This window comes from Puma concolor, chromosome C1, assembly GCF_028749965.1.
Source record: "Puma concolor isolate L17-30 chromosome C1, mPumCon1.1.hap2, whole genome shotgun sequence".
Taxonomy (NCBI): Eukaryota; Metazoa; Chordata; class Mammalia; order Carnivora; family Felidae; genus Puma; species Puma concolor.
The window spans coordinates 213,805,671-213,832,686 of NC_141674.1; the positions used below are offsets into that span (position 1 = coordinate 213,805,671).

General features: G+C 38.8%; 1 protein-coding gene across 19 annotated transcripts in view; it reads right to left on the bottom strand.

Moving 5' to 3' along the window:
* TRIP12 (thyroid hormone receptor interactor 12) overlaps positions 1–27,016 on the bottom strand; it is a 139,467-nt gene that overhangs the window by 31,880 nt on the left and 80,571 nt on the right. For 10 of the 19 annotated variants that reach the window (XM_086719851.1, XM_086719848.1, XM_086719860.1 and 7 more), the window contains 14 exons: positions 26,697–26,792; positions 16,875–17,023; positions 14,300–14,335; positions 14,124–14,219; positions 13,131–13,223; positions 12,765–12,926; positions 10,833–10,901; positions 10,576–10,741; positions 7,483–7,600; positions 7,211–7,370; positions 5,233–5,386; positions 3,898–4,126; positions 3,455–3,573; positions 944–1,151 (listed from right to left, as the gene is read on the bottom strand). In XM_086719851.1, the coding sequence (XP_086575977.1) occupies positions 944–1,151; positions 3,455–3,573; positions 3,898–4,126; positions 5,233–5,386; positions 7,211–7,370; positions 7,483–7,600; positions 10,576–10,741; positions 10,833–10,901; positions 12,765–12,926; positions 13,131–13,223; positions 14,124–14,219; positions 14,300–14,335; positions 16,875–17,023; positions 26,697–26,792 (1,855 nt within the window). The remainder of the gene's footprint in view (positions 1–943; positions 1,152–3,454; positions 3,574–3,897; positions 4,127–5,232; positions 5,387–7,210; positions 7,371–7,482; positions 7,601–10,575; positions 10,742–10,832; positions 10,902–12,764; positions 12,927–13,130; positions 13,224–14,123; positions 14,220–14,299; positions 14,336–16,874; positions 17,024–26,696; positions 26,793–27,016) is intronic. The other 9 variants (XM_086719863.1, XM_086719862.1, XM_086719859.1 and 6 more) reach the window with 3 other exon arrangements.

Genomic DNA, 27,016 nt, shown 5'->3' on the forward strand with positions numbered 1-27,016 from the left:
CCCAGCGGGTAGCCCAAGTCCAAATGCCAAAATTCATACTTAAGCTAGAGTGGATAACTGCCACCAGGTGGCACCAAAAGGAGCTGGATCCTCAGCTGGCCAGCTTCTTAGAACAATGCTACCTTGCAGTTCACAGAGGTTCAATTTTTGGACCTCAATTATTGACTATATGTTTCACCCAGATCCACATTACAACTTAAAAGGAGTAAAAAGGAATATTACACGGAGTACACTCTGAATTCCAGAACCGAGTCTGGTTGATCATGCACCATTCTTACAGCCATATTGTTTCTGATGTCAAAGAAACAAAAACACTTTAGAGTATAATTTGTTTTAACCCAACAAAATGAAAGCTAACATGAGGGTTTGGTGGCGATGTTCTCAGTAGCGCAGTACAACAAGGGGATTAAAAACAGATAAAGAGGTGGAAGCAGACACACTTAAGAACTCCCATTTTCCTTTATTAAGAGCAAAGTCCTCATTGGCCAATGGAAGATAAATGGGAAGTCAGGTTTTTTCCTGTACGTTCTAAAAACTCTAATTTTTATATTTTTCATATGTCACTACTTGGATGTCTCAAACCTGGAATGTATGCTACAATGCAGTAAATATTCGCAAGATCAGGGAATTAGAAATGAGGGCTCAAATCCTACATCTGTAAAAATCAGTGTGTGACTTTGGCACATCATTAACTTCTCTGAGCCTCAGCTGCCTTCACTGTCCCTGGAAATACCTAGTATCTCTTGTGGTTCCTAAACACGGCTTTGTAATACATGTTCAGTTTCTTCCCACCCATTCCCATTAAAGGTCTAAGAAGATACAGACGGGAAAATACAAGGTGTACTCTCGAATATTTTACCATTTTATTCCCTATGGGAATCTCAGGTACCAGGAGACAGTTAAAGGCAAAGAGCATAAAAACCACCACAGAACTCTGACTTACCCTTGAGGGCTCAGATCTAAAGAATCATCTCTGCTGTGCTGCAAGCTGGGGGATCCCACGTCAGCCGCAGCATTAGTGGCAGCCGTGGCTGTTCCACTGCTGACTGACGTCGTGGACCCCAAGGATCCTGACCCATTCGTACATGCCTTTGGTGGACTTGTCAACAAAGACTCTGATTCTGCTAAGTGTTTTACTTGATGCATTACACCTATACAGTAACAGATTTAAAAGAGTCAGTTTTAATTAGAACCACCTCCCACGATTACAAAATCCCTAAATGCTAAACAGGGAATGAATCAAAAGTATCCAGCGAATTGGGGGGGTAGGAGTGGGGGTGGAGGCCCTTAGGTGCCAGGGTTTTCAACTTGACCCATTCAAAAGAGTCGTAGGCAAATTCAACATTAAAGAAAGATATTGATATTGAAAGATAATTATTTTGAACATCATCTAATATTCAAAACCTGGTAACAGGAAGTTTTAATAGGGTCACACATAAATACCTAATGAAAATTCAGAATACCCATTATAAAAACAATCAACTACAAAAACACGAGAACGCACCTGTGGTTCGATCGCCACAAGTAAAGAAAGACCTGCTACGATTATTAACCAGCTTCAAATGTTACAATGAGACGAAAGTAACTGTGACGCTGCTGCCAAAAGAGAGAACACCAGCAACCCAAGGATGGGGATTTTCACATCCTTGGAGGTGTACAAGGAGAGCCGAACTGTAACTCATGAAGGCAGGGGTTCATATCTGGGCTAGAATCACAGGAGAATGTAGGTGGGGCGGAGGGGAGTGCCACGAACTATTAACTGTATGCAAAGGTGTATGTCTGAGTATATGAGCGCATGTTCACACATTCACGTTTTTTCCGGGATAGAGTCCAGAGTTTTCCATCAGATTCTTAAAGCAAACAAAAAAACCTCACAAGACCGCAAGATGTCTGAATGATCTCAAACTTCAGGCGTTGACTCCACAAATACTGTTTGCAGCAATCATATGCCAGACTGTGTGCAAGGTACTAAGAATATGACCATTGGTGAGAAAAATGGACTTAGGGCACTTACTGGGGAGAAAAAATAATTTTTATAAGAAATTGCAAATAGAGTAAACTGCTCCTCAGAGAGAAAATACAGTGCTGATGGAACACACAGCAGGAGGATCTAACACAGATTCTAGAAGGCAAGTCCTCAGGAAAAAAATGACAGGTGGAACTGGACAGAACAAATGCCAGATGCAAAGTAGCTGAACTAATCAAGCACACCGCCCCCCCCCCCAAACTTCATAATGTATACACTATATGACTATCTGGGGGGTAGAAAATTCAATTTGATGGCATAGTGTTCTTATACATGTAAAAAGAAAAAAAAAATCACTTTGAGAAAAAGACATACTCTCATAAGACTTCCAAATCAGAGGGCGGAATATATCCGAAAGGTAGAACTAAAGGCTAACACCAAAACCAAGATACAAAACAAATTATAAGATAATCCAAGGCTAAAAAAACCACATACCAAATGTTTATGTGAGCACAGAAACATCTATTCATACAGGCACTCCATTTGTAAACCACAGTTATGGAGTTTGCTTTCCACTTCAAATAAATATGTAGCACTGGAATTTTTTTGACTGTTTTTTAAACAAAACTAGTAAAAAATGGTGAAAGCCTCTTCCTATTTAATACTCTTACGCTAACAGGACTACAGCATTCTCAAGATGTGGAGAGATACAGAGCCAGCATCAGGTGATGAAAGAAGGGAAAACAGATCATTTGCAGAAAGAACTAGAATTGTTGGTAAGATGGAAGATGAAGCTAAGGATTAATTCAGTATAAAAACACCATGATCTCCTGTGTCCTCGCAACACCAAAGTATCTCTAAAAGACCAAAAGAATTACAGAGACCTGTTTATGAGAAAGAACTTCTTTTAATATCTTGGAATGCTTGAAAAGGAGAAAACACCTGAATGAGCAACAACAGTCTTTGAGGTCTTCAAAAAGAGAACAGACAAGTACCATCTCTCCTAGGCTGATTTCCACATTCAGATTCCTCAAATCAGGGGACCAGACCAGTTGCATACTAAAGATTTCAGTACATAAATAAATGAAGCCTAAAAATATTCCACTAGGCACACAACGAAGTAAATAATAATCCCTCTTACAAGTGTTCTGATCTACTAATGGGATTCACTGGGAAAGAAAGTGGCCTCTGACTTTCTCGAGGCGTCTTTATGGGAGCTGCACATTATCTACATGAAAGGAAATGTTAATGATTACTTCTGGGCCATAAACATTCAAATCATTACAACTTACTGTTTATCAACAGACTGTGAATCTCATACAACTTGTATCGACAGATTTTACAAAGGACACACCCTGTATGTATGTGAGCTGTAAGGATGGAGACTTCTCACGTAAGAGGTTGTTCGGAATTACAACTATACATGCTACTGCAATACTACGTAAACGAAAAGACTAGCCATTAATGAATGAGTATGGAGGACATTACCTTCTCTTCTGAAGTAAACACTAAAAATATCAGGTAACTTCTGCATTAAGATCTCTGCCATCTGAAGCGCTCCGACTACTATCTTCAGGTCTTGGCTTGACAGCATGGAAGCAATGTGACTAAAAAAAGAAAGCATTCATATATAAAACATCTGTCTGAATGTGAGAATTATTTTGGGCCATACTACTTTAACTCTGAGAGCAAAACATTTTAATTATGAAAACAGTCCACTACAACGACAAGTTTTTCTTAAACGCTCAACTTTTTCATTTGTTTTAGTCCTTCTCAAAGGTGTGTATGCATATAAAGAGACAAGGGGCTCCAGATACTACAAATAAACTGTTCTGTGCATATTTTTTTCTATGTTGTCACTTTTAAGGTTTCTGAAATTACTTGCAGAGACTTGAATTTCTAAAAAGTCTTCACTATTTTCATGAACACACCTTGAAACAGCATGATTTTTCAGGACATCCTTCAGAAGTTCAGCATCCGCAAAATAAATTATCCTAAGAATTGCTCTAAGGCACTTATGTCTGACCGCAGGTCCTGCCGAGGAACTATACACTTCATAAAGGACACCGAATAACGTCTTAATGAAAGCCTTAGCCAGTTCCGGATCCTCTTTCATAAGCTGTGCTCGAGCATCATCCTTCTTTAACTCGGAATATCCGCCTGTTGTAAAAAAACGGACAATCCTGAAGTGACAGACCTCAGAAACACAAGGAAGTAAACAACATAAAGCACGCAAGCTGCCGTGATTACCTGAAATGTTATTTTAAAAATTTGGTCATGTAACAAGTCAACTTATCTAATATGACTGACTAGGGTCTACAAAGATGCCACGAGCAGCGTTTAGACAAAATGTAGCCAGCTCAAAAGAACAAGCCACCAGCACACTGTACCTCTTATTTTAATAATATATACTTAACAAAACACTAAGGATGTTCAGTGTTAGCCACCTAAACCACTGGTAAGAAACAGAGTTCAAGTAATGGACAGAGGGTACGTGACTAGAAGCTACGGAAACACAAGATGATCTGTTGCTTTCCTTAGGGGGAATAAAGTACAGGGGAAAGGAAACTGATGAAAAGTAAGCTCTAGATGAGGGGCTGGCAAAGTCTGGTCCAAAGGCCCAATGTGGCCCAGCACCTATTTTTGTACAGCAAATCTTACCAGAACATAACCACGTGCGTTTGTTTACATATTGTATATGGCGGCTTTGGAGTCACAACAGCAGTGTTGAGTACAGGGACTGTGCTGTCCAAAAGGTTAAATATTTACTATCTGGCCCTTTCCAGAAAAAGTCTGCTGACCCCTGCATTCTAAACTAGAGCTGCAAAAGCAATAGATGGTATGTATCCCCAAGGACAAAGATAAATGTCAGAAACCTGAAAAAACAGTCAAATCATCTATTGGTCATTAGTTAAGAAGAGTACGTTCACGGGAAAGTATAATCTATAAGGTTGGAAAAACTAATCTGACAGGTGCAAGTGGATCTAGAGGTAAAAGAGGGAGAACAGGATCAGATAAAAAAACTGCATGGGCCAACTCTCGCTGGAATTCCGGAACACAGCAAACCACACAGCAGAAAAATAATGCGGAGGATACCATTTCGGCAATCCTGGCTTATTCCTCAATTAAAACACGGTAGAAACAACAAGAAATTAATTACTCCTATGCAGCTGTCTTCAGCTTAATAAAGACACTCAATGAAACAATCACTGCAAATATTATTCACATGACAGTATCGTACTACTATTAACTCGAAAGGTACTTACTAGTGTTAGTATTGGCTAAGGGGTTAGGTTTTCTCTGAATGGCACGTGCTGTTCCCGTGTCCTCATTGATTTGCTGCATAGAATTAAAATCAATAGTATAAACTCGTCCCAGAGTGGACAAGCTTATCTCATCCTCACCGACCTGATGGGCTGCCTGAGAGCAAAGAGAGAGAAACCTTGAATATAAACATGGAGAAATTTATTAACTTAAGACACAGTGGGGAACCTTCATAAACGCTAACTTACAGATTTATTTGATCAGGTTTCAGATGGTGAAGTCAAAGAATATGGAAAATTTAATAGTGTGGATGTGACAACACTCATTTATTCAATAAATCATTTTTAATTAAACACAAATATACACCACAGGCCCTTTAAGGCCCCTGGAGTCATAAATAAATACAGATAAATTCCTGATGAAAGATCCAGTCATGGAGAATCAGTGACATGAAGATGACACCATTTGTATTAAGGAAGCTTTTAAGACATTGCTGATAGAAAAAAAAAATCGTTATCCATAAAATCTTAGTATCTAATTTTTAGGTTAAAATGTTATTTACATCATGGATTCTTAGCAGCCCACCAAAATCTTCTTTAAACAATATGCTCCTATAAAATTACCCTTAGATCAAAAGGCTTTCCATTTACATCATGCTCTAAGATTGAAAGGGACACAACTGGACCTGAGAGAGCAATGCTTAGGCTGTGCATGCAGGCACTGTCCGAAAAGAAAATGACACGCTTTGACACTATGTGCTTGACATAAGACAGCCAAAAGAAGTGACAGAATATTCATTTTTGTAACAGTCCGATGTATGGAATTCCTAGGCTGAGTGGAAGACAGGCCTCCAGGGAAGTATAAGAGAGTAAGCAAACAGGGAAAATGCAATTAATAAGAAAATGCTAAAAGAAGGCGGCTTAGCACTGACCACGTTAGACCATGGCCTGCTTACACACTAAGAGAACACACAGTGGACCCATCACACCTAAAAGCTGACTCAAAACTTGGATGTTTTCAGAAGAACTTCTGATTTGGTAACAGTGGTTTCAAAGTTGGTTTTCAAAAATTTGTTTTTAAAAACTAACAGGTAGAAGACATCTTTAAAGAATGTCTCTTCAAGAGTGATGCTCTATAAAGATTCAAACATCACAGGTCAAAATTGGGAAAGATAGTATGACTTAAAGGTATCTCACACACTGAAAGTATTAGTAAATGATGCATGGTACCCCAATTAATGCTGTGACCAACAGTTCTTACACAGGGCGATTTTCCGGACCTGAAAATTTTTTGAAATATTCAATGCATACTTAACATGGAAGTAATGAAAAGAATAAAATCACACAAAAAAATCTTCACAGGAAAACACTAAATATTGTTGGTGCACCTCTCTCCTTTGTATTATTCCTTTTTCTATTATTTTGCTGAGCTCCCCAAAGAGCCACAAAATTTGATTATTACGTGGTCATTTATCATATCCCATTTTATGTCACTTAAAATTTATCCCAATGGATTACATACGAGGCTAGTATGTATCAAAACCTACTTAACCATTTCACCTAGACTTTGATATGTAAGTTGTTTCCATGTTTTCGCTCTTTGGTAAGTGCTGAGAAACAGCGATTTGTATGCAAATCTTTGCTTATGGGAGGTTTTCTTCTGGGTAGGAGACAGAAGGGACTTTTAAACATTTGGCCTAACTCCTCCAATGTTTCCTTTCAGAGATGAGGAAACTATGGAACAAAGAACTTAAATTACTTGCTCCAAGTCAATCTGGTAGTTAGCAGCAGAAGCAGGACTAGAACATCATGTTTTCTGACCTGAACAGAAATGAGGACCTTGTTCTCAGGAGACAAAATGAGAGAATCTTGAGTTAATTCAAAAGTGAGCACATTGAAGTACACACATCCACCTCCCCACTCCATCCCTACACCCACTCTCCACCAAAATAAACATCTTTAAACGGTACGATGAAACTACTACCTCAATGATCCGGCTGTCAATCCTGTTATAGGGATGCCAAAGGCCACGGTCGTCACGCCACTGCCATATTGCACCATCCGTGTTCTGCGCATTTCCCTTCTTCAGCATGGTATCAACTGCAAAAATGCCTTCTTTTGGTAAACATGGCATAAGTTCGCTGAAAACAGAGGTGCAATTATTTTATTAAGTAGCTTCCTGAACTATGAAATGACAGACCTCTAAAGTGAAACACCCACCTATAAACCAGTTACTACTGGCCCGATCCTTACCAAATCAGAGACGTCAACTCGTACAGTTCTTGAGGGCTTCGTGGAACAAGATCAATCTGCTCCTGACAACTTCCATTAGAGGCACCGCACAGGAGGAAGTGAAGTGTTTCTGCAATATCTGTAAAACCAACAACAGAAACCAAAAGCTCATGAAAGTTAACGTAATAGGTAATCATTCCCGGGGGGGGGGGGGGGGGGCAATCAGAATTATTTTCTTAAAGTCAACTATACATGAAAAAAAGTAAAATGAATTATTTTCTTACAAAACAATTACTACAGAAATTACAAGTCCAAATGAGTTATAATGAAAACTTAAAAAGAAATTTATGAAGATTTTAACAATTTCTTTCTAAAGACTTCAGTCTAGCAGTGCCTGGGTGGCTCAGTCAGTTAAGCGGCTAACTTCAGCTCAGTGGGGGTTCGAGGCTAACTTCAGCTCAGTGGGGGTTCGAGCCCCGTGCCGGGCTCCGTGCCGACAGCTCAGAGCCTGGAGCCTGCTTCAGAGTCTGTGTCTCCCTCTCTCTCTGACCCTCCCCGCCTTGTGCTCTGTCTCTCTTTCTCTCAAAAACAAACAAAAAAAAAAAAGAAAAAAGACTTCAGTCTCAAGTCCAGCTGTGCATTTAATCACTAATCCACCCCCAGAGACTTGGGGAATTTTTTAATTTTGTGTTGCATTGAGGAACAGTGCTTTGTGCAAAGGCACATTCAATGCACATTTTAATCCCCAATTCAAGTATATTCGTGTATTTGTCTTATACTGAAAACCCGGGGTCAAACATGGTAAAACCTGTATGTTACAAGCATCTGAATGTTACCATACTGTGATCAGGAAGTACTTACTTACAAGACAAGCATGCCAACTTAATGCAAAGATCGTTAACATATCCTCTACCCTAAGTTTCCATTCTCAGAAGACATCAGTTTATAGAGTGATCTGCATGAAAACCAGTCTGATGTACAGACGCTGTGACATGAGGAAGCCCCCATTATCCACACAGGTTTAGTCATTCAAATAACTAAAAGTAACAAAGCTAGGTCTTTGTTCGTTGTGGCTGTTTCCGCAAATACCATACTATACTTGTGCAAAATGTAAACGTTTCATTGAAATATTTTATGTCACGTAAGTTCATAAAAATGTTATCAAAGAAAGTATTCACTACTGATTGGGGCAGAGTGTGGATAGTTAAATTGCTGCCCCACAGAAATTTCACTGACAGTGATTAGAAATATTCTAAATTTCTTGGGGTGCCAGGGTGGCTCAGCAGGTTAAGCATCCAGCGCTTGATTTCAGCTCAGGTCATGATCTCACGGTTTGTGAATCTGAGCCCCCACATCGGGCTCTGTGGTGACAGTGCAAAGCGTAGTTAGGATCCTCTCTCTCCCTGTCTCTCTGCCCCTCCTCTGCTTAAAGCTCTCTCTCTCAAGAATAAATATAAATTAAAAAAAATATTTTAAGTTTTTTGAAAAACTACAGTTTTGCCAACTTTCCTAAGAAATGTGAATTCATGGCAATGTTACATTATAAGGACTCCTTAATTTTTTGAGAGATTAAAGGGTGACAAAATTTTTCCTTTGTGTTGCTACTGAACGAAGAAAACGAAGGTCTAGTGGCGTCCACGTGATAAATGTGTGGCAAATTTCATGGAGTATGCAAAAGGTGAAAATATTCATCATGAGGAAAAAAAATTCAACATGGTAAAGCAAACAAGTCAGTGAACAACTTCCCAAACTGGTTTTAGGGAAATGCTGTGCACCACATGGTAACAAGAAATAATCTGCACTCAAACTTCAGGAAAGAGGGGAGATTCAAAGGGCTCCTAGGGATTTTAACAAGCAAAATGCACTGTGATGATTAAAGAAAAAGCTAAACCTTTCCTCAGCTTCTCACTTTGGTTACAACACGAGCTGTGCAGTTTTCTCTGGAATACCAGGTTTGGGAGTGATTCACTGCATTAAGAGGAATCTTTTCAATAGAACACCTCAACAACACCATTTTTCTGCAAAATCCTGGGCCAATGTGCTTACTCACAAGAAATGTGACTAAATATAAAACTGAATCCCCCCCCCAAAATAGTATTATGTGACATATCTGAGGCAGTGACAACAAAGGCTATTTTGTCAGTGAATACCATCACCGCGGTGATGTCCTCAGAGATTAGAAGCACGAAATTACCCACTATAATACGCACTCCATACAAATGTGACCACTACTCTCCTAGCAATAACCCTAACATACAGATGCTTTCTGAGGCCCACTGTCTTCTGACATTAACCTGGGGAATCGAAGGTTTGTGAGACAGAAGCAATAGCAACACAGGAGTGCAGGGAAACTATATTTATAGATAAGGTTGAGAAAGGTTTAGAAAATACTAAAGCAGCAAAGATGAGAGATTCAACTGTGTAAAGAAGTTCCGAATTTTTGAGGGAGTAAAGCACTGTGAAATCAGATAAGGAAAAACTCTAATGGGGGCAGAAAGGACCACCTAGAAGCGGAAGACAAGCAGTTACTGGTAACATAAAATTCAGAATTCTCCCAATGAAGTGTCACTACATCATTGATATTGTAGAGAAGGCAATGATCTTGCACCTTTAGCCCTTGAATCACCTAGGATAAAATTTTAATATACTACATACCCAAACAATTGTATGTAAGAAGCACTACTATGTTGTTCCCACACAAATTTATTATATAGCAAAACCTTGCTTTGTGAGCATAATTTGTTCCAGAAACATGCTTGTAATCCAAAGCACTTGAATATCAAAGCGAATTTCAAGAACCGTTGGCTTAGCTGTTATCACGTGATGTTCGGCGACATGTACTAACTACTTGTACTGCAAGACGTCGCTCATTTATCAAGTTAAAATGTTAGAAATGTTTGCTCATCTTGCAGAACACTCGCAGAACGAGTTACTTGCAATCTAAGGATTTGCTGCGTCACGTTAACATTTTTCTTCCTTTACTACCCAGTGTCTGAGCTATTAGCAAGCTCTTCTACTTGCTTATGTTGACTTTACTTAATAAACATTTAAAAAAAAAAACAAACAAAACAACCACCTCTCTCGCCTACAGCAGGATAATAAAGTAGCACTTACTTTGCTTCATAAGTTGAACAGCTAAAGTCGGACAGTTGGAACACATCAGAGAAAACATGCGAACCACCATTATAAACATCCCAGAACTTAAAATTGGTGGGGTCACTACCAGTAGCTGTTGAACATTTGTAAGCAGATCTTTGGAGGCAACCTGCTGGAGTAAATTCTTCACAAACAGAAGGAAAAAAGATACTATTATATTGTGATTCAGCAATTTAACCTTTTCACAAAAATACCACCAAAAACTACATGCTCACCTCCTCATGTTGGAAGTTGTCCACCAGACGTGCAAAACAAAGGCAAGTGCTTTCAACCGACTTTTTGTCCTATTTTTTTAATAAAAGAAAAAAGTTTGTTAATAGAAAACTATCTCATATTATTACCTAATTTTCTTCCTATCCCCAAATTCTTCAAGGCCAGCCCAATTAGATGGGCTCTGAAAACCCAATGAGCCTTTACAATAAGCAAGGTACAATCAGTAACACCATGATTTCAAAGCAAAGAGAATCACACTGAGAGAGCTTCTCTCCTCCGTTAAGGCCCCAAGAGATAAGAGAAAATATATAGAAAGGAAGGAACAACTTTTGTGCTTCTGCTAACTTAATACCTAAACACAAATTATAATAAAGATACCACTCTAAAAAAGCATTCCCCATAGGAAGGTTTAAAACATATATACACTAAAAAGTTGGAAACAGTTCAGTATACAAGCATGAACCAGAGGTTTACTGATGATGTGCGAAACCAGGTGTAGATTTGTTGTATTCACTATGAAAATAATCTAGAAAAACTAGTGCAGTGGCCTCATTCAGAAAACATATGAAATGTCCTTATTAGAATGGGAAGAATAACTTAGCAGCTAAACAAGTGTTTTGATACTGCTATTTTTTCTTCCTATCGATAAAGGGGCTTCAGATATGAAAACCAGACGTGCTTCTATAAAAGAATAACTCTGGTGTTATAGAAGCCCTATGCCCTCACCATCAGTACTTCAGTCTAGACAGAGTGCTACAAATAACAGAGACCAACTATTAAACTTCTCTGATTCTCACACTTTATTTCCAAAGTAAGGTACTGAAATCACAGCCAACCCAAGAATATACTTCTATCCCTGATAAGCACAGGCCATCTCAGCCTAAGTTTTAACATTAAAGAAACAACGAATGGCCCGATTTGTGTCTATTTCATCTTATAGAAGCAAAACATCTCAGAGTGACTCAATCATTATTTTATCTATCTTATATAAAGGCCTTATTTAGCATATTCTCTACCTAATTTTCCCAAAAAGATTTTAAACATATTTTGTAAAGGTGACTTAAAAGTCACATTTCCAAAATCATTTTAGCAACAACACTTTAAAAAAAATTGGTTTGCAGGGGCGCCTGGGTGGCTCAGTCGGTTGAGCGTCCGACTTCGGCTCAGGTCATGGTCTCGTGGTCTGTGGGTTCGTGCCCTTAGTCGGGCTCTGTGCTGACAGCTCAGAGCCTGGAGCCTGCTTCAGATTCTGTGTCTCGCCCTCTCTCTGCCCCTCCCCTGCTCATGCTCTGTCTCTCTCTGTCAAAAATAAACAAACATTAAAAAGAATTAAAAAAAAAATTGATTTGCATTAAAAAAATTTTTTTTGATTTCCCCACAATGAAGCTTAACTCATGGTCCTCCACACCAGGGTCTCCTGCTTCTCATCCTCCAGCACCAGGCCCACCACTTCCATCTCCCAAATAATGGCTCCTGCTCTTCCCCAACCTCAGACAGCCACAGTCTGCATTTTTTTTCCAGTTCATTTCTATTTGGGACACAGTCTCTTCTCACCTCCGATCTGAGCCCGTAACTTCCTAGTCTTTCCTGACTAACCCAATGCCTTACAGGTGAGACGATCGTTCCGAAAGGAAACTCTGATTTTATCACACAAGAAACACTCAATGTTTGCTGAAATAACCATTCCATCCCTTAAAGTCAAAATACCTGAAGACATCAAGCATATGAAATGCTGGTCATTTGGGTAAGTCCACCAAATTATATAACATAACCTAATGTGGTACATGACTGGAAAGCACAGAGGAAAGAAACATGGATCAGAGTATTTCCAATTTATCTATCCAGTTGGAAGAGTGAAAGCCCTAGATGAAAGTGGCATTTTAAAAGACATTGTAAAAACATGTTATGACACACAAAACAGATTCATGTTTTACCTGATGGGTTAGCCTTTGGGTGAGCAACGGGAGGGAATCTGCCACAAAATGAAATTCATCCGGCGTGATACTCTGGCAGCAATTGGCGGCGATCGCTAGTGCATTTCTTTGGGCATTTATGCTGAAGAACTCTAGATACAGCAAGCAGTCCGCCAAACCACCCTAAAACACAGGAAACCATTCAAGTGAAGAAATGCCCTCTAACAGCAACTAAACAAACAAACAAACAAAACTACTAAGAAGTCTAACACATCACTTTGGAAACATCATGCGTACCTTACAGAGATTGCAATCTAGGAGCTAGGACAAATGTGGATCTAAGATCCCCCTTGAAACGAAATACAGTCCTTGGGTGGCAACACCTACCGCCTGTAGAATGGCTTTACTGTGTCTGCGTGATAACATCTCCAAGGCGGTCAAGGCCTGCTCTGCCACATCAATACACTGAATAACCTGCAGCTGGGAACATAAAAATAGGTAACTTAAGCCCATCATTCAAGCTCTTGTCTAGTCGCTTATCTTCTACACGAATAAACAGTTATTTTCTCTAATTTCCATCAATCTGTATACTGCCTCTGACATGAAACCCACCATAGAAAACCAGTGATTTACGAGCTTAAGCTATATAACATACAGTCACTATGGTTTCCTTCCGACTACCTTGCTCTGTTTTAGGACACAGAAAAATAGGTTTTCCATAGAGAGTAAGCTAAACCCAATGAAAGGACTTGAAATCTTCAGATTTACAATAAATGGGTGGTTTTATGTAACAAATTTTAAAAGTTAGCTTTTACACTTTATATCCTATTCCAAGGTTATCAGACAATGCAAATTTTATTATGCATTAAAAAAGAAAGAGGCCCTTAAAACAGACCAAAAACACAACCTACCACAGGCCACATGAAAAAATTTCCTTTCTCCACTGACTCACTTTATGACCTTGAACAAGGCACTTTGTCTGTCTCAGCCTTCTCAGCTGTAAAATGAGGGTATAAATAGCTATCAACCTCATTGGGATATTTTCTAGAATGAGATTATTTTAATTAAGTGCTTGAAGTTCTTCTCTGAAAGATTTTATAGTAATGTGGTAAACTGCTTCCATTAAAAATTATAAAGCTGAAATGATTCTATGAAATGCTTTATTAGCATCAACTTTAAACTACTGGTCTGCTAAACATAAAATATTTTTCTGGAATCTTGGCTAAAAAATATACTTTGACTAGAAAATAGACACTAAAAAAAATGTCCTTTAAGGTGGCCTTACAATGTGATGTACCACTTTAGAATTTAGAAGTCAAGAGTCCTCGACTGGATTCCCCTACACCTGCTACCGAACGAGCTGAGCAAAAGCAGGATTACCTTTTCTAAGAAGACAGGAATTGCATCTACGACAACAGCAGATGATCGAGGAAGTGCTTCCATCATGTATGTTAAGGCTCGACAAGCATGGTTCATCTGGAAAACAAGAAGGCACTTTTACTCAATGAGAACCCAACATTTAAATTTGGGATATTCAAAATATACCATATACTTACAATATCGAAATTATGTTCCATCTGCAGTAATGTTATCTGTTAAAAAAGATAACAAAGTGTTAGAAGCTATCTATATTCTTAGAGGAAAGCCCTAGAAGAACGGTTTCTTCCTCTATGTCAACGGAAATGGAAAGTATTGTTCAAGACTTTTATCATACAAAAATAACATCAAGATAAAACCTAGCACACACACAAGAAATGATTTATATTAAGGATGGCATGACTCACAGACTACTCGGAACTCTGCTAGATGATCATCCCCTTTCATGATCCAGGTCAAAAAGAAAGCTTTCTTGTCACCTATAACCAACTACTCTCGTTACCTCCAGCCCCCCTTCAGAATCCCAGGCATCAATAAATACTTAATACATAAACAAACAATGCACTGATGTTTGTGAACAGCTGTCAGTACAGAGTCAAGGCCAATGCTTCATCTCTTGTAAATAAGCTTCTCTACAAGTTGAACCAAACACCATTTAATTCAGCTGTAATATGCACAGTAGTATAGAATCTAAACACAAAATTGATCACATCAGAAACAAATTATGCACTAATTAAAACCCAAGTTAATGTAATTATTCTACAAATACAGGAGAGAATCTAAATATTTTATTTACTTTCTCTTGTGGAAACGTCCTTAAGCAAATTTCAGCCATGTTTTTCAAAGGTGGGAATACCCCTATACAGAAGTATATATGTATATATGTAAATTGTCCATCCTCCTGAAGCAGCCAAAGCTACCAAAGAAATTTCCTATTTGGGGAAGCAATCTGTCAACGGTCTTCTAGTTCTAAATGGAAAAATTTTAACGCGTAGAATTTAAGCTATAAAGTACCTTTTCAATTAAATTATTTAATAATGGACGTGAGATATTCTAATACAATATTCATTTCATAGGAGTGCCTTCTCAGCTTTGAATTATGCTGGGTAAGGTATACACACATACTAAAGGACCTGATAACTTTTTGTTAAAACACACACACAAACACATACACACATGCCCCATTTTGGGGTTCAGTGGCACTCAAAACCATCCACAATCAGGCATCTAAAACACCCACTGTAAACTGAAAGGGGTTGTTAACGTTAACAAGAAAAGAAACAAGTTCTTCAATTCTTAAGGTAGAATGAACCTTACAGACCATGTTTGGGAAAAACTGCTATAGATTCCTCATCACCAAAAATGACTACAGTCACACAAGTGAATGGTGATGGATGGATATATAATCACAATATTCAATTATGATACAAGATAAATCTGGCCAATTCATTAACAGCAGTTAGTATTAATAGCAAGAGCTGACTTGTGCAGGCCTACTGAGCACTCAAATCTAATCAACAACTAAGAAATTAAGTAAATTACATTATGTGCCAACATCTGTGCCTAGATTTAATAGCCTCTTTATCCGACTAATAAAAACTGCATTTTAGGTAACATAAGATAAACCTAGCTCTTTGTGGTTATTTTGTAACGAGCGGGGAAATGAGTGGGGTGAGTGTGAATATTAACAGAGGCAAAATGTAAAGACAGAAAAATAAATACTGCTTTCATTACACATTCAGAAATCAACATTCCAGCCTTCAACAGAATGGCACTGGTAATATTTAAATGCTAGTGTCCATTACCCAGAGGTCTGCGTGGCAGAAGGTAAAGAAACCGGCCCATCCTTTATCACCCCTGCCAGAGCGGAGCCACCCAACAAGAACAGACAAAACAAAGACCATGTCACCCTGTGTTTCAATGAGCTCATTCAACTGCCCCCACGATCTGATAATGTGATCAAATGGGGCGATCCCATATCAACCAAATTTCCGTCAACAAGACTTAACATGATACTTATTTTTAACTTCCAAGGTAAAATATGCTGAGTGTGTTCATGATGTTTATGTTAGTCTTTTAGTCGACTTAAATTTTTATTTTCAATTATAGCCAAGTGTTCTCATCTTGAACTCAGAAAACTACCAAGCCACTATTTAAGACTCAGGGGCACATATTTAATAGCGGCAATTTCTCTTCCTGTTGTTTTCCATTAAAAAGCTTAAGCGATTAAGATGTTAATAAAATTTTAAACATCAACTCACAACCGTGTTGAAAAGTCACCAGAAGATTTTTTTGTTTTGTTTCTTTGATTTTTGCTTAACATAACACCTAACCTGGAAGGATTCACGTGGTATTCTGGCTTGAATGCTCTGCCATTGCATACAATTATCAAACATGAAACCTTTGTGACCCACAAAGCCAGCCCACAAGCAAGCCGTTTAGTACTGCGTATCACCACTTTAAAAGAGAAAGCGTGTCAATTTTGGCGCAGTAAGTCTAGGTCCTACCCGATGGGACAAACAACTGGAAATTGAAGACCAGTCATTTACGTATCAAAGATGGGTAACTACTTACAAAGAAGTAGTTTAGCAGATGTACTGATTCATTATTATAATCAGTCACGAGATCTCTAAGCATGAAGCCACAATCCGCTCTTAGTTCTACCGTATTTTAAAATTCATGATGACACTAATCGTGCTTTCACGGCAGCATCCAGAGAACAACTAAGGTAGAAAGAGGGGGGAAGTCTCTTACCAAAGCAGGAACGACACTCTTGACGGGAAACCCTCCCAGCGTCTCTTCATTTCCCATGACCAATAACTGACACATTTCGATAACCGCCTGGAGTTGCTGGCTTTCATCACTCGCCTGCAGTCCTTGCAGAAGCTGCTGGGCCTTAGAGCCTTCACAGGAAAGAAAATCGTCATTTTCAAACATGCAAGGAAACGGTTCCTAGGTATAAGGTGGGACTCTACGTGGTAGCTGGCTGCTTGTCTTCTTTGGATCCCCATGAAAGGCTGGATCTATTCCAGCGCTAACACAGGGTGCTGATACTTCAAGGCAGAATTAAATGAGTTGGATTTAGTCTACCTTAAAGTGATCTCACGGTATTTACAGATTTTTGTCTTTTAATTTTCCTTTTAAAATCAGACAAGCTGACTGGCTCTTACTAGCTGAAACAAAAAAATGGTATCTGTGAGATGAATATAAATTGTTACCTTTAACATGTATTTTTTTATAAAACCTGTTAAGTTTATTTATTTATTTTTAGAGAGAGAGTGAGTGAGCGAGCGAGCAGGGGAGGGGCAGAGAGAAGGAGAGAGAGAGATCCCAAGCCGACTCCGTGCTGTCAGCGCAGCAAGGCCTGACGTGGGCCTTGATCCCACAAACCCCGAGATCATGACCTGAGCCAGAATCAAGAGCCAAACGCTTAACCGAGGGAGCCACCCAGGCGCCCGTGCGATGTCCTGTCTTAAAAGGAAATGCCGCATACCTCTAAAGACCTGGTCAGCATAAATGGAATCCAGGTTAACAGAGGGCAAGAAAATAAAGACAAACGGAGCAATGCATCTAAGGAAAGAGATTGCAGAGAATGAAGTAGTTCTAAAAACAGGAAAAGACTGGGTTTTTCACCTCCTCTCATTCCCAGTGCAGATGTTGCCATCAGAGTGCGAGAGAGTACTTTCACTTTTAAGGCTCAAATCCATTGCCCAAACAACTGAAAAACACTAAGATTCAGCCACCACAGAGAAAGACTTGTCAGTGACCTGGATAACATACTCAAAAACAAAGTGTGTTTCAAATTTTCACGAACATCTTCCTACTTGTGAGCATGGTTAACTCGATTAATGCTAACTAAATTATAACTGATGCTACTTCAGGCCCCTTCTCTTCCTATACCTTTTCAAGTTGTTTGTGTATGGGATTTTTCCACTCCTGTATTATTAATGAAATGGCTTAGAAATGGCACACATTTGGAAACTGTCCAATGAATGTGGAATTCACATGAAAACCAAAGTTTCTTTAAAATTGAATTAAGTTACAGTGATCTTCCTGGATGGCACAGCCTTTCAAAGGGACACATGGTGATCCTTGAAAGATTTATTTTTCTCTATCGTGTAAGACTGTGGCTAGTGAACTGGACAACTATTTCTGCCTACATAACTTTAACATAACTAAGAGTCAATCCAACAACAGACCGCAAGAAAGTCAAATTCATATGGCTTGCCATCTTTAAACTTTTCCAAATAACGTCAGTTCCAGTTAGAGCAGGCTAATCGTTTCTGAGTTGAAATGTGAAAGGCCAAACAAATGAATGGAAAGTAAACTAATGAAAACAAAAGAATCCTCGGTGGCTTCTAGATTTGCTTTTCAAGGATGAAACAGCTCATAAAAGTATACACTAATAGCACAACCACCTAAAATAGGAAAAACTGACACATGCCACTGGATGCCTTATCAACACAGATGTCTTATCAACACTGGATGTCTAGGACATAGATGACGTTAGCATGATCAAAATCATCAACAATAACCACTGAACCTTTAGGATGTTCCTAAAAAGACCCTAAACCAAACCAAAAATGACAATAAAAAGCCAAAGCTATCGTTTATGCTCTGATCAATTTTGGTTTTAGAACCTCTTTGTACTCTTAAAAATTGCTGAAGAGCCCCAAAGCACTCTAGTTTATGTGGTTTATATCTGCTGATATTTATAAATGTGTTTGGAATTAAAAGAGAAAATTTTTAACTATTTGTTAAATCATTACATATTAATATAAACAAAATTTGTGTGAAAACCACCATACTTTCTAAAACAAAAAAATTCAGAGATGACTACGTTTTCTGTTGCAAATCATTTAAAGGTCAAGATTACAAAAAGAACAAAACAAAAAAAAAACTAGCAACAACAACAAAACCAGCAGGTATGACCACCTCTGCATCTACTGTCAATCTGTGGCAACACTGTTTGAGATGAAGAATGTGGAGAACACGGGCCCCAGTTTTCACAAAGACTATTAAAAAGACATGTACTTACTGGTAAAGACAATACAGTTAATAACTTTGCTTAGCAAGGGCATCCTCATGTAAAAAAAAGGCGTTATTTTACTAGGAGCCTATGGTATTGAAAACTACAGTGACTGTTCGTGCAGTTTGGAGCCACTGCTTTGATTCTTTCAATCAAGCACCGACACTTTTACCTACCACAGCTTTTGCACCATCAACATCAACAAAATTCAAACGTGAAACAAAGTAGAAGAGGCAAAACCTCAGCAACTATTACTAGAGTTCTGGCCTATGGATTCAACGCTAGGGTTTCAGGAACAGCCAGCAATCCACAGACGCACACTTTAAGAACCACCATCACAGATCAGGGTTGGTAGGCAAACATTTTTTTTTTTTTTTTAATTTTCTTTTTTTGAACGTTTATTTATTTTTGGGACAGAGAGAGACAGAGCATGAACGGGGGAGGGGCAGAGAGAGAGGGAGACACAGAATCGGAAACAGGCTCCAGGCTCTGAGCCATCAGCCCAGAGCCTGACGCGGGGCTCGAACTCACGGACCGCAAGATCGTGACCCGGCTGAAGTCGGACGCTTAGCCGACTGCGCCACCCAGGCGCCCCGGCAAACATTTTTTATAAAGGGCCAGATATTAATATTTTCGGCTTTAGAAGACATAGGGTCTCTGCTGCAACTATTCAACCCGAGCACAAAGGCAAAAACAGACAATACGTAAACAGATAAGCATGGCTGTCTGTATTCCAATAAAACTTGACGTACACTAGAATTTGATTTTCATTGAATTTTCACGTGTCAAAAAATATTACTTTTGAAAGTTTTTCAGCATTTAAAAATATAAACATCATTTTTATTAGTTCGCAGACTCTATAAAACCAAGCAGGAGGCTGAATTTGGCCACTAGGCAGCAGTTTGCCAACTGCTGATATGGCTGGAGAGAACCCATAGTACTGCTGGGAGTCACAGGAAGCTGATGTTTCCAACTGCATTGGTCCCACCGGACATGTGCTCAGTTCTAGAGCTGTGAAGAGGGCTAGGGATGAATCAGAAGTTTTGGTAAGACAGAACAAAACCTCGTGCATTCTCATGGTGCTCCAGAAGACAGAGGGAGGAGGCCTGCTTCAAATATGTACAGTCAGTGGGCCCTACCCCCCAAGACATCTACAATATTTTCAAATTGCATAATGAATGAAGTCTCAGTCGACAGAGACCTGCAAGGTTCTCAATCAACACCGTGGGAGGGTCACAACATACAAACAGGGATGAGCCAGAGGTGTAACGAGTCATACAAAAATTGCAATTCTAGTCAAAACAAGCTAATGCCCTGAAGGGAACAAATTGATTAGCATCTGACCCTTAATATTTAAATACAGAAAAGGGGAAACCTTTACAGTAGAAAACCTCACTTGGGGTCTCTCCAGTTCTTCTATACAAAACGTCTAGCACATAAATAACTACTAGACACATGAAGAGGCAGGAAAATGTGACAGATAATCAAGAGAGAAAAAAATGGAAACAGACCAACATCATTAGAATTTGAAAAGTTTTTGGGGCGCCTGGGTGGCGCAGTCGGTTAAGCGTCCGACTTCAGCCAGGTCACGATCTCGCGGTCCGTGAGTTCGAGCCCCGCGTCGGGCTCTGGGCTGATGGCTCGGAGCCTGGATCCTGTTTCCGATTCTGTGTCTCCCTCTCTCTCTGCCCCTCGCCCGTTCATGCTCTGTCTCTCTCTGTCCCAAAAATAAATAAACGTTGAAAAAAAAAAAAAAAAAAGAATTTGAAAAGTTTTTTTTTTTAAACTTTTTTAATGTTTTTTTTTCTTTTTTAATTTTTTTTTCAACGTTTTTTATTTATTTTTGGGACAGAGAGAGACAGAGCATGAACGGGGGAGGGGCAGAGAGAGAGGGAGACACAGAATCGGAAACAGGCTCCAGGCTCTGAGCCACCAGTCCAGAGCCCGACGCGGGGCTCGAACTCACGGACCGCAAGATCGTGACCTGGCTGAAGTCGGACGCTTAACCGACTGCGCCACCCAGGCGCCCCTTTTTTAATGTTTTAAATTCATTTCTGAGAAAGAGAGACAGAGTATGAGCGGGGGAGAACAGAGAAAGGGAGACACAGAATCTGAAGCAGGCTCCACGCTCTGAGCTGTCGGCACAGAGTATGACATGAGGCTTGAACTCACGAACCGTGAGATCATGACCTGAGCTGCTGTTGGACCCTTAACTGATGAGCCACCCAGGTGCCCCTAATTTGAAAAGTATTTTATGACACACATAACCAAAACTGCAAATATAACCAAAGATAGACAACATGAATAAGAATGTAAAGCATTTAATAGAAAACCAGAATCTACAAAACAAAATCAAGTTACCTGTCCAGAAGTGGAAAGTATCTGAAATTAAAAACTCATTGGTGGGTTTACCAAAAGATTAAAGATTTCAGCAGAAAAAAGAATTAGTGAAATCTGAAAACTGATCGATAGAAAGTTTTCAAACTGGACAAAAGGGAAAAAAAAATAATAAAGTAAAATAGAGCCAGAGAAACATGCTGGATGAAGCCCAAAGTCTGAACATGTATGATCTTGATACTCCCAGAAGGAAAGAAAGAGGAATATATGAAGAGATCATGAGATAAGAGAAGCAGTTATTTTATGAGATAATGGCCAAGAATTTTCCAAACTGATGAAAGGTATCAAACTCACAGACTCAAATGCTCAGTCAAACCTAAGCAAATTAAAAATAAGTCACTAGGCTGAATACAAACTATTAAGAATTAATACTAATTTGAAAAAAACAAATCTTAAAAGCCAGAAGAAAAAAGACATTGCCTCGAAAGGGCACCAGTAAGACTTTTAAATAGCAACTATGGAAACCAGAAGACATTACAAAGTGCTAAATGAGAATTTTATAGCTGGGGAAAATATATTTTCAAAATTAAGGCAAATCAAGGATTTCTCAAAAGCAGAGAAAAATCATTACTAGCAGTCATTCACCACATCAAAAAAAGTTCTTCAGGCTGAAGGGAAACTATTCTGATCAGAAGAGAGGAACTGTAGGAGGGAATTAAGAGCACTGAAAATGTATGTGGACAAAGGAATATGGATGATCTACAACAAAAATTAGGTCTTACTGTGTTTACTAACACACGTATAAGCATAACAAATTAAAACAACAGCATAGAGGATGGCAGGAGGTAAAAAGAGCAAAGATGTTGTAGTCCTTACATTGTCTGGGATGTGGTAAAGTATTAATATAAGGTTGGCTATAATAAACCAAGGACACGCATTAACACCTCTACAGGAACCACTAACCGAGGTCTACAAGGATATATAACTAAAGGGTTAGAAGAAAAAAAAAAAAAATGACACCACGTTGTTTGTTAAAGAAATACAAAAAGGTACAACTTCAAAAAAGGCTGATTTACAATAATCTATCCTAAAGATGACGCAGGAAAAAATACAAAAGCTGTGTTTTACTACTGCAATACAAGGAAGACTGGAAATGACCTGAATGTCCAACAGAGGACATGCTAAATAAACTTCAGCCCCACGGCGGAGCACTATGCAGCAGCTATAGAAAGTGAACCCCAAAATATTGTTAAGAGCAACATAAAGCGTATAAAGTTTACTACTCTTATCTTAAAAAGGCAGCGCGTGTGTGGAATAGATAATATGAATTTGTTTTTGTTTTCTAAAGTAAATAACAGAAGGACAAGCCATAAAATTAACAAAGGTTATTTGTGTGGGAGGAGGAAGCAAGGCAAAGGGAATCGCAAAAGATGATAAGACGTCTCTAAACACACCTTATTTATTAATAATTTGACTTTTTAAAGCATGTGAACATCCCATAAATATAAAATTGAAGTTAAAACTTAAAAGCAATCTCTAAGAGTTAAAAGCAACACAAAGCAAATGAACCAAACCAATGTGGCAGCCTGAATATAGAAGCAATCATTTCAAATTACTTTGAAATCCAAAAATCTGACCACAAAGTGAGTCCCAACAAACACCATAAGAAAAACCGTTCAAAAATTAAAACATTCTCATTCATATTACTTTTGGTGTTACGCTGAAGTTTGTACTGTAGGAGAAAGTAAACAGAGGACTATGATATTATCACTGGGAACTGGAATTTGTGGCATGGGAGGTACACGATAAAGGTAAATAAAAATCTTGCAGCCCTAAAATTTGAATTGGCATTAAAAGTAGGAACTCCTTATTTTTATTTTAAAAGATAAAATACAATTATTTTCTAGGTTTGTTCATTACAAGCATCCAATAAGAAAGATCACCCAGGTATAAACGAATATACCTAGACTCTAGGCAATGGGCTCTAAATACTATTTCATGTAAAAGAAACCAGGGTGTTCTGAAAAAATCCCTAATTTCAGATATTTGGGGTGGGGGTGGTGCCTGACATATCAGAGAGGAAGGAAATTAACAAAAACTACTGGGATCAAATCAAAAAGATTCAGAAGCCAACCTAAAAAAGATCCCATTGCCCAATGTGACAATTTAATCAGTAAAAATCACAGAAATGTCTAAAAACATGTCTGCACTTGACAGTGATATTTAAAACCACAATGGCACTTTGGAGGAAGCAAAAACCAACTACTTTCCAAACTGGTAAATAAAGGCGAGAAAACCACTTTTCCTGTTACTCTTCTGTGTAGCAGAATAGAAGGGAGATACTCTTAATAGATTTCTACTTAAAAATCACCTCTTTTACTTCTAATAAATGAAGTCTGGTCATCAGATGTGAGGTACCATCATTTTATACTCCCTGTCATCTAGACACTGAGTTTTGATGGCAGAAGAGACAATCAGACTTTAAGGTACCTCCTGTATTAGAACCCACTACCACTTCAGCAGTCTTTCCCCACCAAGGGACTAAAGAAAGAATCAAACTTGAATCTGAAAAATCCTCTGGATCCAACTGCCAGTTTACAGAGAAACACATTGATGATATTCAACAGATGGAAACTTGACACCCATCAGACGGTAATTATTAAAGGAATCACTAGCTTAATTTTGGGGGTATGATAACGATAATCTGGGGGTGTGTATGTGTGTTTTAAGGGGCATTACCTTGAGCTACATGATAAAATGTTTATAGGTAATATTATATAATGTCTGGGATTCATTTCAAACAATGTGGGAGAAGGGAATGTGGGCAAGGGTAAAGACAAAGTAGGCAGTGCTGAAGCTGGGTCACGGGCCTGGGGGGACAACACTTCTTTCTACTCTGGTTCTAATCTATGGCCTACATTAATTTCATATGCAATGGTCAACCCTTAATATGGGTTTGAGATACTTTACTGTTAATACGCTCAGGCAGCCCTGCAACATGTTTTCTTCCTAGCCTTCTCTAAGAAATAAATGAAGTGGCAAAATAAATGAATCAAATTTCTCTCAAGAGAAAAAAAAAAAAAGAAGACGAAGAAGAAGAACTTAAACACACTAACTGATGGCAATGTACAGATCACATTTTGGTCCTGATTCAAACAAAAATTTTAACTGGATTTCTGAGAGGCCTAGAGCATTTGCACTCTAAACAGGCATTTAATAAAAGTAAGGATTCCTCTTCACAGGACCACAACACTGTCTAAAAACTTTTGTCCTTATAGTTACAAATTCAATGACATGCAAATGAAATGGTGCCTAGGACTGCCTGAAAAAGGATTTGAGAGAAAGGTTGAGGATGTAACTGAAACAACAGTTGCTGTGGACTGGTAATTGTTGATGGGTTCATGGTTCATGGAGGTTAGTCTACTACTATACCCTCAACTTTGGGGTGTATTTGATCATTTCTGTAATAAATATGTCCTTCCCCTTTCCTAAGGCCTTCAGTGGTTCCTAAGTACACGTACTGGGTTAAACCCCACACTGGCCCAAGGCCTGCCAAGCCCTACCTGACCTATCAAGTATCTACCCCTCATAGATTTCATCTTTTACAGCTTAACTCGTTCCGCAGGCCCCTCCTGCTATGTCTCCAACATGCCAAGCTAATTCCCACCTCTGGTGGCGCGCTTCATCCCCCCTCAGACCCGTGTGGGGCTGGCTTCCTCACTTAAGGATCCACAAACTCACCCTGCCTCAGAGAAGGTTTCTCTAACCAGCCTACTGATATCCTCTCACCAGCCGACTTACATCCTTGTTTTGTTCTGTTTTCCTTCACTGCACTGATGCTATCTGAAATTTTTCTATAGGACAGCTGTCTTCCTCATTGTCAGGGTCACCCTCTAGCATGGAAGCTCCATATGGGAAAAACTCTGTATATTATCCTGTTTATGATTCAGGACAATCCCAGTACCTAATAAATGACACTAAATCAAAATCCTCACTCAGAAGTTCGTGAGAACTTTGCAAAAGGGCACATTATCTGAGAGCTGAGTGTCAGGGCAGCAAAAGCAAAACCACACCAAACCCAAATACCAGCTGCTTCTTAAATTTCCTGTCAAATGCTAAGGCCAGAAACTTGAAAAGGACTTAAGTATAAATACACACATGTGAGCATATGTCCGCACAGTGCATCAGGTTTAAAAAACAAAAAACACCTTAGAATACTTGATGGAAAATTCTATGAGCACATATTAGTAACGTCAGAGTTAATAGGTCTCAGTTAACACTTCAGAAATTTTAAAGTTAATCAAGACAAGTCTAAAAATAGCCTGCTGATTCTATGGAAAACATTATCAATGGAATTATTAAAAAATGCTTAAATGCAAATTTTGTTTAAGAAAGCTAAAGATAGTATGCTATACCAAAAGAATTTAACTGGATTTGTAATTATGCAAAAGTTATTCTTGTTACAAACTGCCACTTCAAGAGTCACTGTTTTGTCTACCATATATGACAAGATCTCTGGATTATAATATGTTAATTTGATTAAATGAGTCGAGCGACTCGTAATTCTGCTGAGAAATCTTTTCTCTAAGGCTCAGCTCTACGACTGACTGTCTCATGGATTAAATTTTATTATGCCACAAAAAAATTCAAGATTCAAACGTATGCAAATCATGCAATCAGATGCTATAATATAATCAATGCAATCATTTGAGATTCTTTACTATCCTAGAGTTAAACAAAGATCCAATCTTGCCATAAACTCTGGATGGTTTTCTAATGATTCCAATTCAGTAATCAAAAATAAAAGTACAAGGGGCGCCTGGGTGGCTCAGTCAGTTAAGCGTCCAACATCAGCTCAGGTCATGATCTCACGGTTTGCGGGTTCAAGCCCCACGTCGGGCTCTGTGCTGACAGCTCAAGAGCCTGGAGCCTGCTTCTGATTCTGTATCTCCCTCTCTCTGCCCCTCCCCCGCTCACACTTGTGTGTGCGTGTCTCTCTCTGACAAAAAATAAAAGTACAGAAGAACTTCGAGTTGATGTATTTAAAGGCAAGAATGCGCACAAACCCTATTTTTAAAAACAGGTTAATATTCGTGAAAAGCTCCTTCCATGAAAGCCTCTTTACATCAATACATAAACAGTAAAAACAGCACTCAACTATTTATTGAAGGTTTTGGAGGGGGAGGGCAAATTCAAAAGTATTCACTTACTAGCTCCGCTTCCAATTGTTCTATGGAAAAGCTGTGACATCCGAGGACCAAGAGGGCCAAACAGATGAGGGGGAAGACCCCTGGCCTCTAACAAAGCTAAAGAAAAAAGAAAGGCGGGAGGAATAATTGAATTATGAATGCAGTTGATCTTACCTAAAAATTTCAAGCAACTGATTCATCTCACATAACGGATTTAGACAATGTTACTTCCCATTTCTAACTTTAAGAGAAAGTACCTTAAACTTTCAAGATCATTCTTAAATATTAATATATAAGTTACAACACCCATGTGCCGCTCCACGGCATCTTAAGGTTTTATG